General features: G+C 41.6%; 1 protein-coding gene across 7 annotated transcripts in view; it reads left to right on the top strand.

Annotated features, from left to right (window-relative positions):
• IKZF1 (IKAROS family zinc finger 1) overlaps window positions 1–18,323 on the top strand; it is a 67,251-nt gene that overhangs the window by 17,954 nt on the left and 30,974 nt on the right. For all 7 annotated transcript variants that reach the window (XM_014941099.1, XM_014941098.1, XM_014941097.1 and 4 more), the window contains exon 3: window positions 1,756–1,875. In XM_014941099.1, coding sequence (XP_014796585.1) covers window positions 1,756–1,875 — 120 coding nt within the window. The remainder of the gene's footprint in view (window positions 1–1,755; window positions 1,876–18,323) is intronic.

Here is an 18,323-nt window from a genome sequence, read left to right as displayed (position 1 = left end):
GCACTCGCATCCAGTGGGTGTGATTTTGCCCATTTAAGAATACTCTGCAGAAGCTGGAAATGGGAGCTTATGAAATGATCTAGTCGGTCCCACTGCCAGTGCAGGACTGTTTCTTCGTTACCCTTGAGGCCTCTGGTGACAGTTCTAGATCATTCACCTAATGCCACTCCCACCACTCCTGCACAGAGATTATTCCAGGGTCTGATAGGCACATCATTAAGAAATGCAGTCACCCACTCATTTTGTTCAGTTAAACCTATATTTGTGCAAACTACCCAAGTCAGCTAATTTGGAAGATGACCTAAACCTACCTGTCACTTTCCCCCTGTCATGGTCACTATAGATCAGGAAGCAGGATGTTTTGCTCCATCCAGGAGGTTGAGAGGAAACCATTTTCTTTTTTCAGGTCAAATCTGTAACTGACATCACCAGACTGTTGTAACTTAAGTATATTTGTTTTAATTTTTCCTTTTCTGAGAAGTGATTTCAGAATCAATTAATGTTTGTGTGTTAATGAGGGAATTCTCATTAGAAAAAAAAAAACCCACTAATTTGCTAAGCCTTTGTGCCATGAAATTACTGCCCCTGCTGGTGTGCTGGTTGCCCCAGCACGTCTAATAGATGGCATCCGTGTAGATCGGTAACATCTCCATTGTGGAAACAAAGGTCTTATGTGAACATTACTGAGTTCAAATCCTGTTCTGGGCCTTTTCCATTCTTTGCTGTTAATGCAAAGACCAGCCTTTTAATAATGCTTGATGAAACTAATCACTTCGATAATTCTTTTGGTAGTTGTTTCCAAGACTTGCTTTTATTACAGATGTGTGAAGTAATCTTAAAAGAAGCTCTGAAAGACAGGGGGAGTTCTGTGGGCAGGACACATATGCTGTGACTGAAAGCTAAACAAAGAAACTTCATTTCTGGAAGTGCAATACTTAGCAAGAGAGTTATTTTCCTTATTGTATTGCATTCTGCAGTAAAACAGTTCCATAATACTTCTAACATGTTAAAGCACCAGGATGTTTTCTTCTGCAAAGCCTTGTGTACACAAGATACTGGGCTTTGTTTACAAATAAGACACCATAAAACCCTTGAAGTAATTTTTTGACTGTACTGTGCTAATTGTCCAAGTTTCAGGAAGTCCCAGGAGCTACAGGCACTTAATTACTTGTCGGCATAATGACCAGCCAAAGCTTGATCTGTGGCTTTTAGTGAAGCTTGCTGAAGATGTAGTTGAATTTTTAGTTGGACGTAACATTTTATTTTTTGGGTAGTTCTGTTAGAGCCCCAGAATACTTATGTGCTAGACACTAACTATGTAATGGAAGCAAATCCAGATGTGCTCTGAAGGAGCACTTGTGGAAGAAAGAAGAGTTTTTACAAAAGATGACCATTTGGTAATCAACCAGGACAACAATCTGTTGGTCTGCATTGACTAAGCGGGGTCTTCTAAGCATAGCAGCTGAAAAAATATCTGTTACAAATATCCAAAAGGGTAAGACTGATGACTGTGTATCCAGACTTCAGTAGATTTAAAAGGGACATCGGCCATGCATTCTTTCCACAAATATAATTCCCCTGTCTTCAAAAGAAGCTTTCTCTGCAGGACAGCAGGTTTTGGTCCTAGAAATGCCATGCTTTTAGTAGTGTTTAGATTTTTTGTTAAGTTTTATTTCATTTGTGGTTCTTCCTATGTTATTATTTGAAAATAAGGCTACTCTGATTACTCACTGATGCTACTTTCTTCACTACTAGGAAAGGAAAGTCCTCCAATTAGCGATGTCGCAGACGATGCAGATGAACCTATGCCTGTACCTGAGGACCTTTCAACTAGTACTGGAGGACAACAGAGTGTTAAGAATGAGAGAGTCTTGGGTAAGATTATTAGTCCACTCTGATAAGAAATATTAGCATATAATATAATATCCCAATAATGTTAAAGTACTCTAAGCAAGCTGGTATACAAGCAGGTCCTGTGCCTTTTCATCTTGTTCAGCACAGGATTACTCAGGTGCTTAGTGGGTTTCGTGTGCAACCTTCTCTTTGGGAAAGGCATTCTGAAGAACAGCAAGCCTTTTCATCCACAGAGAAGTTATAAAGATCCTACTATTTGTCTTATTTCTAAAGCATGACTGATTGCATGAAATTGTCCCCAGGAAAGATGGTTTTCATTCTGCATAGGAAATGAAATTAAATATGTGGTTCCATATCAAAATTATCTGAACTCCCATTTGATAAAGATTTAGTAAACTCTCAGGTATTCTTATTATTATTTTTATTATTAATTTGAATGCTATCTGCTATTCAGATTTCTCCAGAAATGCCGTATTAGGACACACATAGTATTCATATGTTTCAGATTCCAATATCTGACCTTCATTTACCCTTGATTTTTTTAACTGAGACAAATAGGAAAAAAAGGGAAAAAAATGCATGGAATGCTGTGATCAATGCCCTCATTCAGGAGAGGAATGACTATCAAAATATGTTTGCTTATCCACAAATAAAAGTATTGCTCATCATTTTTATATTCCTATTGTAAGAACAAGGGTCAGGGTGGCAGACTGACACTCTGAGATTGCAAGTGCCTTTAAATGTTTTTTGTCTAAGGAAGTTCAATAAAGAACAGTAGGTGGAAAGGGAGTCACAGAAGGCAAAATAACCAAATCAAAGTAATACAGCAGGATGGTGTCAGCATTAAGAATAGAGCCTACTCCCAAACTCGAGTGCTAGCTAGTAAAGAATGCAGCACCTTATGCATCTTCACTTTATTTACCACTTGGTCCCCTCTTACCAAAAATGTGAGTGTAAAGTCCAGCTCCTACATGCATATTGTCATACTTTATGAACAAATTAATTCTTACTTATTTAATAATCTGATCCCTTACGCTACTGCTTCATGTTTCAGTGCAAAGCCCTTTGGACAAAATCTTGCCTTTACTGCTTGTGTATCAACTCAGCAAAAGGAGTTAAGCCTTCTTTCTCTCACAGTAACTAAACCTTACAAAATATTTAAGCCTTGATTTAAAAAAATAATTTAAAAAAATCCTTTGTTCAAACCCCGAAAAAACACACAGGATTTCTGATTGCACTGAATTTACTTCACCTTGCAAATATCATACAGGACCAGCAAAGATGAAATGTACATTTGCTGATGATGTAACAATTCTCCCAATAGTTCAATTATATATCAGTATAAACACACATTAAAAATTACCGTAATCAGTGAAGAAGAAATTGTTATCTTTGGTTTCCTACGTATGATAAGATCCATCTGTTGTTCTTATTAGCTTTATTTTGTGCACTCAGCAATAATTTAGATTTTCCATGTCCTAACTTCAGCATTTTTCCTACAGCCACTTTCTCTACCCATAGCTCTTTGATTTTGAAGGGTCACATCTTGTAGTGAGGCATTTCCCACGGTTAACAGAAACAAAGACAATTCATAGTACTCTGTTTTATGGATGATCTTAACTATAGGTATTAATTCCGGCTCTTGCAATGTTTGTCTTCTCTGTAAAGCTGCATACACTCTTACCTCTTCTCCTGCTCCCTTTTCTAGCCCTAAACTAACTTTTTGAAAATAGTATACTGAGAAATTTAATTCTTCTTTTTTACAAAAAGAGTCTGAACATATGCCCCAAACATATCAGGAGCCATAGGATTGCTATTCACATTCTGAATCATCGTCAAAAGAAAATCTGTTATGGATAAACCAATGCCTTAGGAGTGTTGTTTGGCCTCTGTGACCCCATAGATGTATTGGGGATGAAGGGGACTGTCTATCTACGTACGCAGTGGCATGGCAGCCTAGACAGGCTTGGTGCTCAGTGCAAGGCTGTCATCGCTAAGTCCCAAGATCTGTTTCTCATCTCTATGTATCACCAAACTTAGGTAGAAAAGGATGATCTGAAAAAGTAGTTTGAACAATAGGCAAGAGAGTATTGTAAAGATTCACTGATATTATATACATATGTCATACCTGGGAGACTGTGGCCTATGACAACTGACAGACGATGCACACAAGCAGATGCAACCAGGCAACAATTTTTCTCTTTTTGAATTTCCTGATGTCCCATCTGTATCCTCCATCAAAAGGGAATCCCCTGTGCATTTTGCTGCATTTCAACATATGATTTACAGTGAATTCCACTTAATCTGTAACACCCTGAGAGATCAGCTGCCCCTACAGCATGCACTGAGGAAGGATAACTCCATTCAGACATGTATCAAAGAGGGCCACTAGGCTCTGGAGGACTTTTTTTGTATATGTAGTGTTACAGAGGTAACAGCAGAAATTGCAGTTTGTTAAATTAAAAGAGTAAGTATTTACCTCCTCATACTAAAATTAGGTGAGAAATTTTAATCAGTCTGTGAGATAGAAATGTTTAAATGACTGTTTGCTTACTCAGATTTGTAGTAACACTTCATGAGATCTTTAACCCCGGAGTAAAAAGTTTAATTACCTTTTTCATCAATTTAGCATTTTGAAGGTCAAAGATTAGGGGAAATAAGCTACTTTTAGAAAAGAAAGATAGGCTCTAGCGCTTCTGCATATTTTCAAAAATCTTCTTTCTTGCTTCTTCCAAACCTAGACTGAGACTTGAACATTGGTGATATTGACCTGATAAGAGCCATTTGAAACATCTCTCCTGCACTGAGAATGAAGGTGTAGTAGGCTTCAGAAGTTACAGTACACAACTCACTTGCCAGATTGTATTGAGTGCCTCACTTAAAATGACTAGGGAAGGTGCAAATTTCATAAGGGAGGTAGCCAGAGGTTCATGAAATGTATGCTTTGACTTGTGTCCCCAGAGAAAGGCACCCAAGACATGGGTTGCTTCTAATCCAAGCAAAATCGCAAGCAGGTGTGAAAAGGTCATTTGTGGGGTAAAGTCACCAACAGTTTCTAGTAATAACCCCAAGCAGCACAGGAAAAGTGTGTTCTGGTCACTGCTATGTCTCTTTATTTCCTTGGTAAGTTTGCTATGTTTTTGATGTTGTAACTCCCAGAATGCCAGTATGTGTTGAGCAGCTTCCTCCTGCAAACTTCATTCCTGCTGTTTTGTCCACTAGATTGTCTTCTTTCCTTGTCCTCTTCTCCACCCTTAATTTCCTTCTGAAGTTGATCTGGCACTTTTTTTTAATTTGTTTTTTTTTTTTACTCTGCTCACCCACCTGCTCTACATTTAGTTTTTCTAGAAAACACAGGGAATGTTTTCAGACAACAAAACATTTCACAGATCTCTAAGGAACTAGAGACTCTGTTTTACCATCTCTCCTAAATATCCTTTTGAAATTTTGATCTAAGTTATTTAGAAATGCACATCCCACTGAAATTCCTTTCCATTAAGAATTAGTGCTTTGCAGCCTATTTTGGACAGGCAGCCCTATTTCCCATGCAAACCTTGAACATAGGAGTGGATTTGAAATACCTTCTGCTGATTCTTACTGTCTCCATCCAAGTTTCAGGTTAAATGTTGTGTGCACCTTTTGTGGATAGTCAGTACGGAACACAGAGGATGTACGTGGCAGACAATTGCAATTTAGGGCTGCTTCTGCCCTGGCACTGTATCCTAATTCAAGCCATGCGTGGGAAGCTAAAGATTTAGTGAGCTCTAGGTCAGACCTGACTTCATGCAGAAAAAGCCATTTGCTGCAGTGGCAGCATTTGCCTAGAAAGGCAAGTGGTACCTTCCTTTTTCCATAACTGCCCGTACTGCAGCTGGCTATGAATGAGTATAAAACAAAAAGCCATCTTACAGTGTCACTGGCCTCAGGAGAGGCTGTGGGCTCACCATTTCTGCACAGGCAGCTGTATAATGCTGAAGATGACCGTTCAGACTTCCAACAGAAGTCAAGGGTTTCTCACTGAAAAAAGTTATCATCACCATACTCACAGGTTACAGTCTGGACCTGGAATATAGAATGCATACAGATATTCTTCTTTCTGAGAGGAAGAGGTGGGGAGAACTCATCTCAGAACATTGGGTTGAAACCGTTGGACAACTGACAGAAGATGCCCAAAGTAACAAGTCACGGTGACCCTAGACATCAATAGAAGATAGATGAGATGCATATGAAGTTAGAAACTCTCTATTTGTTTAAAATAAAGGACACTAGTATGGGGAGAGATGTTGATGGGAAAGACCTTTTTGACATTTTTTCCTCCACTGGAAAATGTCAAGTGACTGATGCTACCTCCCTCCCACAGCCCAGTCACTGAAGCAGAAACCTGTGTAGCTGCAGAGCCTCGGTACCTGGCAGTGCCTTCACATCCTGGGGTTTTCCCTCCCAGCCATGGGCATTCAGAGGTGGTAACCTGCACGAGTAGCTAGTAACTGGTGCAGGCAAGTGTCCTCACTCTGAGCTGCTTCAGTGCTTTCTTTCCTTAAAAGGAGCTCAACCATTTGAGAGCACGGACACAGGCATTGCTGAGGGGCCACCAGCCAACCACAACAGTTTGCCATTACATCAATCTGCTGCAATTCACAGCATAGCTTGGGTGGAGGCAAAGTGTGGAAAGGCTGCAGATGGAGGGGAGAAGGGAGTAAAGCCAAAAGGGGAAGTGCCCCACCCCAGCTTGCAAAATCGGTCCTCTTGCTTGAGACAGGTCCAGCTCACTGCTGCCCTGGCATTTCTGTAGGGCAGGGAAAAGGATGAAGAAAACAAACAACTGCCAGAGCTAAACATCTTTATGTGCTCCTTCTGTAGGAGCTCAGTGACTATGAAGGCAGAGCGTTGCGTATGAGTAGTAAAATGCGTGTGTGGCACGTGTGTGCACGGACACGTAATCATTCAGAGAACTAAAGTAACCTGGAGGGCTGGGTAATGTCTTTTACTTGCTCGGGTTTCAGATGGACATCTCTGATGCTCAAAGGTACGAAAGCATGTGGGAACTGATGAGCCTTTGTAAATAATTGCTGATAATTGCTTTTTCACTTGATGTAGCCCTACTGACTCTGAGAGCAGAAAGGAAAATTGGTTTCAAGATAGTTTGGGGAGTTTTAAGAATTGTCTTTAACCCTCCGCAATGAAAGAGGGCTTGAAAGTCCAACTGAGGCGGCTTCTGAAGGAATTGAAAAACTTGTAACTAAAATATTTTAGGAACTTTTAAAAATAGGGAAGTTGGGAATCTCCCCTAGCTGAAGTCCCTATTCCTAGCCCCAAAGTACCCGTTGCCAGTATGGCCTGGCACTGCATGCTCTGAGCCCCTGCCAGTATGATTTACCTGTTTTTACAGGAAACACAGGAGATATTTTTGCCAGGGTTATTTTCATTTTGTATGGAAAACTCTTTTGAGAATTTGTATAGAGGATGATGGTGGTGGTTTAGTGGGAGAAGGCACGTAACAAATTTCATTAATGACCTTGTATATACTATATGGGATATACAGTATATACCAGGCTTCAAAGGTATGTTTGCATATGCATAGAGTGAGACAGGGTGCTAGAGTGAAGTGCAGAAGTGGCCCCTTGTATACGGGGCCACTGTAAAGCTGAGGAATTAGCCACACTGCCAGAGACAAGTTCTACTCAACGTAATGGCCTAGGACTTAGCAAAATACGCATGCATTTTCACAAGGCCAGTGGAAAGAGCCCTCTTACTGAAGGCAAATTCCTTTATCAAATTTGAAAATGCTTGCTGCAAGTAATGGAGGGTGAACATTTTCCAAGTAAACCTGTGAGTAGTTTCTCTAAGGGAGGGCAATCCAGTCTGGAAAGGAGAGCCACCGCAGGCCCAGCCCAGGCTGTGCTGTGTTCGCGCAGTTAACTCAGCCCCTGCACAGCCCGGGCAGACACGCTGGGGAAGCAGGCACATAAAAATTTGTTCTCTCGTGTAACCAGAGAGCACGAAAAAATCAAATCCTGGAGAAGAAAACTGATCCTAAAAGAGAGCTGTACTTTTCCAGCAATGTCTTATTTCATCTTGCGAGGAGTTTTTCCTCTCCTCACTCATTTAGTAGAAGTATGGTGTCTCTTGCCACTGTGTGGCAACACAACATTGCAGTGCGTGGTGAAGCTATGGGTTTTTTCCCTTATTTCTCCAAAGCTGTGGAGCTTGGGGAGCCGTGCCCAATTTCATGAGCACCTGCTGGGTACTGCTGTGTTTTCAGGAGGGAACATCAGTGCAAAAGCCAGGGAAAGCCTGGGAGCTGTGCAAGTTTTGTTTCTTCGGCACTGTGAAAGCGGCGAGTGTTGTTTGAACTGGAGAGATACAGTGTGTTTAGCTGTGTGGCTTTTAGGTACGGATACTGAGCCTGCTGATCTAATCTGCAGTTAGAGGAAGTTGTCTTTATCTGAGCAGAAGAGATGTGCCTCAAAGATAAGCCCTATTCTAGCTCGGGAGTTAAAATTATCTAGCAGGATCTCAGCCGTGGCTGCAGCAGAACTCAGAAGTACAGGGCTCTGGCTGGAAGGGGGGCATATTTTAAGCTGGGGAGCACCTCTGTAACTGCAGCTTGCTAAACCTCAAGTTATTTTAAGGGAATGACTCTGCATCAAAAGGCTGGATGGACCTCCCAACATCAGCCATCCCTCTATTCTATACAATTTCTGGCTTGTTCTTTGTTGTAGGCTTGCTTTTTTCCTTCAGCAACACTTCTTGTTCAACCCACGCACTCTTCAGGAGTGCACCCTTAGTGAAAAGCTTAACCTCTGGACTGAGGCACAGTATAAGGACTACCTTCTTCTACAGAGGTGCTTTTTTGGAACATTTTGTTCAGCCTCTCCTCACATTTCTGTAATTTCAACTCCCGCTATGGTGCTCCCTGGGAGGAGATGGTTTCTGGCTGCAGAGGACCTGCAGTGATGCTCTCCCCTCAGGTGCGAGCTCCCCAGGCTCTGTCCCACTGCAAAATGTGCAAGCACAGTGTCACTGTGGTGGCCTCCCTGCATTAGAGATTTGCAGCAAAGAAGTTACAGCATGGCCATTCCACCACAGGTTTCCCCCTTCTAGAAAAAGCCCTTTATGGTAAAGAGTGTGGGATGGAGGGAGCTCCTTTCTGGAGGTGTAGTCCTAAAGCCAGGACCAAACACTTCTCATTGCAGCAGGATAGAGATTTCTCCCCAAACCTTTCTCATTGAACTCACTCTGTGAGGTTTCTTGAAGCCTCAAAAGATGGCCTCTCTGGAAGAACCTTTGCCCCACGTGCAGTAGGTGGATATGCCATAGCAGCCAGTGCAGGCTCTCCCTCAGTGTGTTATTTATGGTGAAGAAGCGTGACCACAACAGGCTGTTAACTTGAAGGTGATGGTGGAGCAGCCAGCGCCCCAGGATTTTGGTCTCCAGAGACAGCTTGTTGTAAACTCTGTCCTGCCTCATCCAGCTGCCTCCCTGAACAAGGGAGCTCGCAGAGCAGCAGCCCAAAAGCAGGTAAGACCTGCAGCCTGCAGGGTGAGACACTTTCTGCTGCTCCCTCCCTCCCCAGCAAGTGAATTCCATGTTGTAAAGGTGCACATTCAGGGAACGTAATTCCTAGTAAAGTAACCCATTTGGGTGTGCTTGTCTTTCTTTGAATTTTGCATATTTTTAAGTTAGGAATAGTGCCTAGTTCTTGTATCCATTGATATTTCCCAGAAACGTTTGGGTGTCTAAGCTATAGGCATAAGAAGAGATCCTAAGAAAGTATCTTATCTATTGTTCCACCATCAGACATAGCAACACCATAGACACCAAATGAGATTTTTGGAAGTGAGTAACTCCTACTTGTTTGATGTAAGTTTTCAAAACAAACATGCCAAAATCCGTACTGAAAAATGAGATTAAGAACCCCATTGAAGGTTTGCAGAGAATTAATAAATGCAGAGCAAACACAGAATTACTTTCCATTTCCAACAAAAACAAGGCTGATGCAAACAGAGTCATTAAGGTCCATGTTTTGCTCTTTGGTTTTCACCTTCCATTTCCTCTGTTTCTCCTCCCCAAAGATATCCTAAAATTGTCTCATCTGTGAAGTGTAATAGATGTAGCAAAAATAGAGAAATGTGACAGAATTAATTGACTTCCACGCTTCCAAGCCACATATCAGACTTTAAAAAGTAAAGAAAAAAAAAAAAAGAGAAGGGACTGAAGAGTAAGGAGAACTTTCACATAAGCCTTTTTTTTTTTTTTTTTTTTTACCCTGGAAATGTTACTTCTGAGGAAGTGGCTCTTACCAGAGTTTTCAGTAACTTCTAGATTATTTTATGGAACGACATAAGAACTTGCTTGCTCCTTGATCCCTCCTCTTTAAAAATAAAAAGTAAAAATTGAGAGTTTTAAAAGGAATTGCTACTTCCTTCATATAACAGGGAGTATCTGCACATGATTTTGCCCTCCCTGCTGATTAAGTAATGTAACAGAAATGTTTAATGCAATGGAAAGGTGGGTTTTAACTAAGTTGGTGATACTTTCAGCTTGTGTTGCAATTTATAGAAGAGGAAATATTCATTCTCTATATTTCATCATTTAAAAGCATCCTGTATTTGTAAGAAGCTGTGATCAGCCAACATCCCTTCTATGGATTTGAACTTCCCAAATCTTTGGCGGTTTTTGTGTTTTGGTTTTTGTGTAAGCTAAGAGCTGTGCGTTCTGATTTTTAATGATGGCTTAGGGTTTTTTTTGAGGGAGATCGGTCCCTTCTCATTCACAGTACTGTGCACCTCAGCATTATATGGACTGAGTTATTGAGCCTGTTTTTTCCTGCTGTGAAGGTGTGTTGTAATGCTCGGAAGTGGTGGCAGTGGTTGGTGTTGAAGCAGGATGGTTTCATTAGCACCGAAATGGCGACTGCCAACTAGGGAACGCTCCTGTTCCTGCACCCCTCGCGCCGCATCTGAGTTTTGGAGAGAGATAGCTTTTCATGTGAGAATTTATTTTCAGGGGAGATACGCACATATAAAATTTGCTATGAAAAGAGAGTTTGCCTTGTTGTCGGGTGGACTGAGAACCCCTGCTCAGTTTTTGTGCCCAGATTGGCGAAGGGAAAGAAGCACCTGTGTGGAAGTGTGGAATCCCTACCCTGCCCCTAGCTGGCTGTATTCTCAATTCAGGCTGTGAATGTCACTGCCTCTCCTGAGCAGAGCACGCCTCCCAGTTTCCCAGGCTGAAGCCATAAGCAAAGAGGTGAGAGTTGGGGTTCAGCCTTTTTTCTCCCATCATTTTGTAACTGGCACCTCCTGTCACTGGACATGAGAGGGAAGGTTGGGGCAGCGCTGATGGCTGGCGTGGTCTCTGGGACTTCATCTGCTGCAGGTGTGGACCTACAACAATTTATCTAGAAGTCAAATAGGAGCTAGGCTTTTCTGGGGAGGGGTTGAGCTTCCTGCCCATTTGTCCACATAAAGGCAAGTAGAGACAAAAATGAGAAATGACAGTTGTGCTAGCAGAAGACTTCAGTGGATTTGGAGCCCAATACATGTAGAAGACAAGGAAGGAATAATGGTGACCAGGCATTACCTCCAATGTAGCAACACATTCATTTAATCTTACCACCATAGTGCTAGTAGATCTAGTAAAATTGGTACCCTGTCATAGGTTTATTGTGCTGTTAGGTGGAATTTTGTTTTCTCCTTGCAAAACAGATTAGAGAAGGCCGATATTGTTTAGTCTGTAATTACACATTAAGGAGTCTGTATGTTCACTATGCAGTGTGACCATTGTTAATTCTTTCCTGTGTGCCAAGAAAGAGACTGATTTATACAATGGTGTTAAGGAGACAATGCAAAAATATTTTTCATTTCTAAAACTTTTTGTAATTCATTTCTTCTCTTTAATATTCCCTTTGAAGTTTGAAATGGCAATGTATTTTCCAGCTAACAGGAGCAATTTATTTCATTTTCTTTCTTTTACGTGTGTAAATGCACACACATATACACATGCACATACAAAGCTATGTCTGTCAGCACACATAAAATTATATGCCTGCAAAGTCAAATTCTTCTGTGTGTATGCCTGTGTAAAAAAACCTAAAAAACAGCACACATATGCAAAAGAGCATTTATCTTGAAGGCTGAGCTTTTCATTCTTTTTAAGAGGGAAAGAAAAGACCTATTAAGCACACACTCTGCAAAATAAATGCATGTCATAAAAATATTTATTTTTTTTTTAACCTAAAAGAGGAAAAGGTTAGTTCCTGCTAACTTGTCTGTATCCCTATAAGAAACCTAAGTGTAAATTCCATTTGGGAAGTGGGCAGCAGCTGAGGAAGACCCACTTGTACCCGTTGTGGCTTTTACGGTCTGTGTAGAGTTGCCGGGCCAAGGCGGCTGTGAAGGCAGACAGGGTCATGGTACTGAAAGGACCACCAGGGAGTTCAGGAAGAAAGGGGGAGCTGGGGAATGAGAGACATGCACACCCTCTCAGTCCTTTCTGCTGGCATTCCTCGCCCAAGGCGATGCCCTGGAGAGGTTCTCTTGTCTGCCACTGCTGGCTCAACAGTAAAGAGGTACATGGGCTCTCTGGAGCCTCCCCTGCAGTTCATAAGTGGTGTTCATTCCTGCTTTCAGACATTTTATTTGCTTGATTTCTTAAAGTGTTATTCAGCTATGGTCTGTAATGAAGAGTGAGGCATACGTTGATGAGATTTTTTTTTTCCAGAAGATTCTTTTACAGTCCTGTACCAAATTTAGGATTGCGCTATGAAGCCTTGGAAGATGTCTGGTCCTCACTGCAGAGGGATAAATAGCTGACATCTTGAAATAATCTAATGGAAAATGCAGATACAATATCTTGTATCTCTCATTTGAGATACAGCTTTCCACTAAAAGTTGATGCATGCCTAACTTGATAATTTTCTTAGAGATGTTTCAGTAGCTCACTAAGCTAACAAATACAAAGGCACGATTAAAGAAACCGCTGTAACAGATATAGTGATGGACCCTTCTGCTCTCCCGTCCTGGAAAGCGACAGTGGTATTCCAGGAATCTCCTTTTGCAAGTCTCAGGGAGCTACAGCTAAGTGGAAAATATAACCCCTCACAAAGGCCAGGCTAGTTGAGCAAAATGCAGTCCCTGGCCTTCCTGTGTGAAGACTGGTGTTTGCTGTGCAATAGTGGTTTTTTTAACCCCTCTTGTTTACCCTCAATGAGAGAGAGCACAAATAGTTATATTAGTTGCATACTTCCTGAGAACACAGCGATCCACACATTCTGGGCTGCGGGTTGTGTTTTTCACATTCAGGCATAGGATGGGAGTTCATCAGATAGCAATGGGGAGCTCTAGCAAATAGCATATTTGCATCAGCAGAAAAAAATCTTACAAAACTTGCTGGGAAGATTTGCTGCAGCGTGCCACAGTCCCGCGCTGCTAACAGCCACTGCACATTCATTCGATAAAAAAGATGACAACGGAAAATGAAACTTTTAACGTTCTCTTCTACAAACACTTGAAAAGCACGTTACCCTGAAGATGTGAGCCACAGGCTCACATCAGCTTCACTGGCGCTTCGTGGTGCCTTTGAGGTAACAGAATTTGAAGTTGTGGATGAGCCATGCTTCTTTTGCCCTGGTGGCAAGATGAGCTCTCAGCACTGCTCTGATGGAAGTAACAATCTTGATGTCTGTTTCCGAGAGTCAAAAGGCCTGCCAGTAGGATACTGGGATTTGCAAATTTTACGTTCTCAGAAATATTCAGGCAGTGTGATTTTGTCTTTGTGTGTTGGACAAGGCAGAAGCAACTTTCTTTGAGATGCTGTCCTCCAAAGCATCATTTGTCAGTCCCATATTTTTGTGTCTGGTTGCTGACCAGTTTACCAGCTAAAGGTTAATTTTCTGAAGACCAACTCTACACACTCGCCAAAGCCTCTGGCAAACTTGCCTGGCCATGACCTGTTTTAGCACGTATAAGCCAATAGCCCAAACTGTATTTCCAGATGTATGTGTTCCTAGGTGGTGGAGTTAGCAGGATTCCATTTGCTTTCTTGACCTCACACTATACTCCAAAGTGCAGCACAGCCACAGCACAGATATCAAAGTTTACTTTAGCTAATAAGAAATAGTGACTTCTGTAGAGCTGCTTTGCATTTTAATGGAGCAGATTTTTCACACTTTCCGTTTGCCTCACTCCTAGTCCAGCCACACTGTCTGGGTGTTAGTATTAAATTTAGGTGCATTGTGAATCCTGGATTGAGTGGCACTGATGCACTGTCTCTGGCTTGGTAGCAACAAGGAGTTTCAACTGGGTAGTTCATGGGAAAGAAGGTGGTTTTCTAATGTGTAACAGCATGTTAGGACACACATTTTGGTGTTTCTATGCTTAGAATCCTTCAGGTTTGGTAAAAATGTGACACAATGTCTGTTTCTTTGCAATATTTGAAAAGCACTTTAAACATAAACTGGGCAGATGCTTTAAAATGCGACAAAAGGATTCCTCCAAGTGAAAGGCACTTAACAGTGTCTAGGACATGAGACTAGGAGCAGAGAGGAAGTTTGACAGAAACTTTGCCCACTAGACGTTTTCAAATATTCCGTAAATGCTGAGAGGGCAGGAAATGCCAATGTTGATGGTCTGAACAGATCATCAACCCTTATGGGAGGCCAAGTTTTGATCACTCTCTGAATGCCTGGTGCCAGTTTTCACAGCACAGATCTTCTTCTAGTTGTGTATAATTGCGTGTCCTCTGTCCATATTAGCTCTCATTATATATGTAAGACTGGGAAGGAGATTGAATTAAGCTTTGGATGTTTCTACTGCCATTTCTCTCCAATTGTTTTGTTGTTTTCTCTATGAATTTGTTTTGTGGCACAGGGTTCCTGGAAAAGGAACAGCACTCTATTGCTCTACACACTGCACAAACACCAACAGCATGCCCCAAAGAGTTTGCAATCTAATTAAGGCTATATATACATGCTTGATTAATTAAGCCTTACAATTCCTAGCTGAGGTAAGTGTGAGGTAGGGCACATTGAGATGTAATCAATTGTGCTGTGGAATCTAAACTGTAAATAGTATTCTGGAGACCGGAGAGGAAATTTTGTTTTCTAATAGCTGCAGCAAAATGGTCCTGTGTGTTCTTACAGGGTGAAGTGGGATTGGTTTGGTTCAAAGTACGCAGCTTTGTTTTAAACAATGTGTGTCTTAAGCTTGAAAAGTGAAATTGAAAAATATAAAACAGGCAAGCATGGTACATAAGGGAATAAAATAAATATTGTCAGCAAATTATTAGATCATTTTGGGAACCAGGAAATAATTAATTTCCTGACTTCTGATTAGTTTAGATCTTAATACAGAGAAGCAATTCACTGTATCATTTGGATTTTTGGAAGAAGAGGAGGGCTGATTTCCAGCTCCATGCTGATTTGTACAGGCAGGAGTTCCAGGTCGTGCCATTGCAATGAGTGAGTTGCAGTCTGGTGTCGGTGTGACAGAGCAGTGAGTGAGGCTGGTCCTACGAGGGTGGGCAGCTAAGGGTAAATTTGGGATATAAGGCCAAATTTCAGAGGCCAAATACATACTCTTATCCAGGCTTTTTTTCTTTTGCTGAGATGTTTCTGAAGATCTTTTGCATTACAAAAAAAATATATAATACTCTAGCAATTTGGTTTTGGAGTGAGATTTCACACCTCATAACTGAACATGTATGAGAAATGCTATGAAGCTGAACTGGAGATGACACAGTTTTCAGTACTTAGTCATTTCCTACAAAATGGTACAGGCTGAGCCCCTCTCTTGTTTCCTTTCTCAGGCCAGTGACAACTTTTGCCCTGCTGGCTGCAGTGTGGCGGGAAATTAAAAACTGGTTTGACTATTGTAAACGGCCTATGCTTTTTCTTTCTTGAGGTGATTGCCTTTGGGATTTTTGCATCTCTCTTGGAACAGCATGGTAGCATGGGAAAAGGCCAGCTGAGGAAAAATATCATTCCTTTCCTGCTTCTCCATCATTAGGCTGAGCCTACTTTTTGAGCTTGAGCAATCCCAGGAAAGGCAGAGCTGGCTGAGGGCTCCAAGCACTTGATATCCGGTATATTATGGGTATAATCAAGGTTTATTGTAATAATATTATTATTTGTGTAATTCTGTAGGGTGTATCATAGATTATGGGTAGCATTTTCACAAATATCTAAGTGGTGCAGCCTCTCGAGCTACAGTTGCTGTCCCCATCATGGTCCCTGTTCACCTTCTGTGGCACACATGCCAGGAGGGTGACTGGTGCATGGCCAGATTTCAGTCTCGTGTGATAGGCGTGTACCCAGATGTAGGAATCATTCTAGGCAGCAACATAGCTTTTGAATTTACCCATTAAAAAAAAAAAAAAAAAAAAAAAAAGTCTTATCCCCATTAAAAAAGAATTGAAAAATGTGCAGATTGGGAAGTAAGGGCACATGATGGATTAAGTGCCTTTCCCATGGCCACACAGGAAGTCTGTGGCCAAGCTAGGAATTAAACCTAGATTTCCTCAGTCTGCATCCAGTGCCCTGTCCTTCTTTGGGGCCATAAAATTTTGTTTGTTATTGAATTCTGTATAGGCTGATGCAGAATGCTACAATTTGTGAGGAAGAGCATTATTAAAAGATAAATACTATTTATAATTGGTGAGAAACTGAGAGTAGTTCTGGACCAAGCATTGCCCATTTCTACTGCTATTTAATGTTCTCCTTTTTCCAAGTTTACATCAGCATAAAAATCCCCTTGTGGTATTGCTCCTTAACCAAGCAAACTACTCATGCCTTTCCTTATGGCTGGGATTGCAGCAGAGGCCAATGCTTAGCTGTTTCCAGCTGTCCCAGTTTAACAGTAAGTAACATTATGACTGGCTTGACAGGAAAATGATCAATATTTCTGCCTCTCTTGCTTGACACATCTCATCCAAAACCAAGTAGAAAAGTTGCATGTTTGCTGTGGAGAATATCCATAGCTAAGTTCTCTCCTAAAATACTCATTTGACATGACATAACATTGTTTCTTGAAAAGCTGCATGGCTGGCTTTTGTCTTTGGAAATGCTGAACTAAATCAATAGGGGCTCCATTGAAGTTAAAACCAGACCAGAACTAGTAAAGCCAAAAGGTGGCGGGTCATGCCTGTCCAACCCAAAATAGATACCAACCCTTCTCTGTAGTAGGTAGGTACAATGCACAATGGCCACAGTCCCTCTCACATAGGAGTACATGGGTATTACACAGCTTGGTCACCCTGCTGTCCCTAGAAAAATAATGCAGTGTATAAACTGTGCCACTGTGAACTAGGTGTATTGGTGCTGTATCTGTAGAGAAGTGGTAGAGCAGTCACAGGTGCAGGAACAGACATGCAGTGCAGGTCTCCAACACTCATAATGTCTAAGGGACTGTTTGCTGTTTGCAGCAGAGGAAACTGCTAACTCCTTCCTACACAGGTAAAGTCATCTCTCCTGTGTCCCACATGTCCCCAAATACATTAACTTTCGCTGAAGAACTAAACACCGATCAAGTGGCCCAGAAGATATTTCCTAATTCATGTAGATAAATGGTAGGGAAAATAGCTGAGCCTGTTGATATTCTCTGTGCAAGAGTGTTTCAAAGAAAGTGAAGCCTCACTAATACCCATTTCTTATCACCTCCTGACAGCCTCCTTTGTGGGGGAATAGCCACAAATGGTTTTGAACTAGCTATTCCAACAGGGTAGCTTTCATGCAGTGATGAACAAATAATTATACCGCAGTACACCTTTGTGTAACACTACTGTCTTCATTTACATGCAGGATTTCACCACTATCTTCCTGAGAAACTACAAAATTCAGTTAGCCACCGGATAAGATAAAGAGTGGAGCTTGACTCAAAAGGGATGCATAACTATTAGTGTTGTGATATTTATAGAGGGTCATTTCTCAAGTTTTTACTTTCTACTCAGTCCTTTATTAGACAATTTCTTGCTGAAAAGTCCCTGAGAAATGGGAGACTGTAAAAAGCTGGGTCGTGCTCTGTTCTTCAAGAGGTTCATGTTCTGCTTTGTAGCTCTTTTGGCTGCAAATGGAGAAGAGAAAATTCTTCTTGTGAATTTCAAACACTTTCTGCTCTACCCAAGTTTCGTTCTGAACCAGCGGGACAGAACGGTACATGATCTCAGTGGAAGGACTTCCTAAACTGGTTGTTCCATCCGCTGGCAGCCAGGCAGGATAGCCCAGTTGGGCAATCCCTACTCTGCTTTAGCCAATTTCCTTCTGTACTCTTCCATCACTCTCTCCTCCGGGGCTGCCTTCAGCAAATAAGACCATTGCCTAATCAAGCCTTCTCACGTGGAGGCTAGGCATTTTGAGGGCTTTTCTTCAGGTTTGATTTCCCTCTTTTCTTTCTCAGAGTGAACCCTCCTCTTGGTTGATAGGAAGATAAGGAGGGGGGGGGGGGGGGGGGTGGGTTCGGGTTTGGTGAAGT

The sequence above is a fragment of the Calidris pugnax genome, unplaced genomic scaffold, assembly GCF_001431845.1.
Source record: "Calidris pugnax isolate Ruff unplaced genomic scaffold, ASM143184v1 scaffold8, whole genome shotgun sequence".
Classification (NCBI taxonomy): domain Eukaryota; kingdom Metazoa; phylum Chordata; class Aves; order Charadriiformes; family Scolopacidae; genus Calidris; species Calidris pugnax.
The sequence above is the reverse complement of the archived record's forward strand: the minus strand, read 5'-3'. Positions and strand labels throughout refer to the sequence as shown.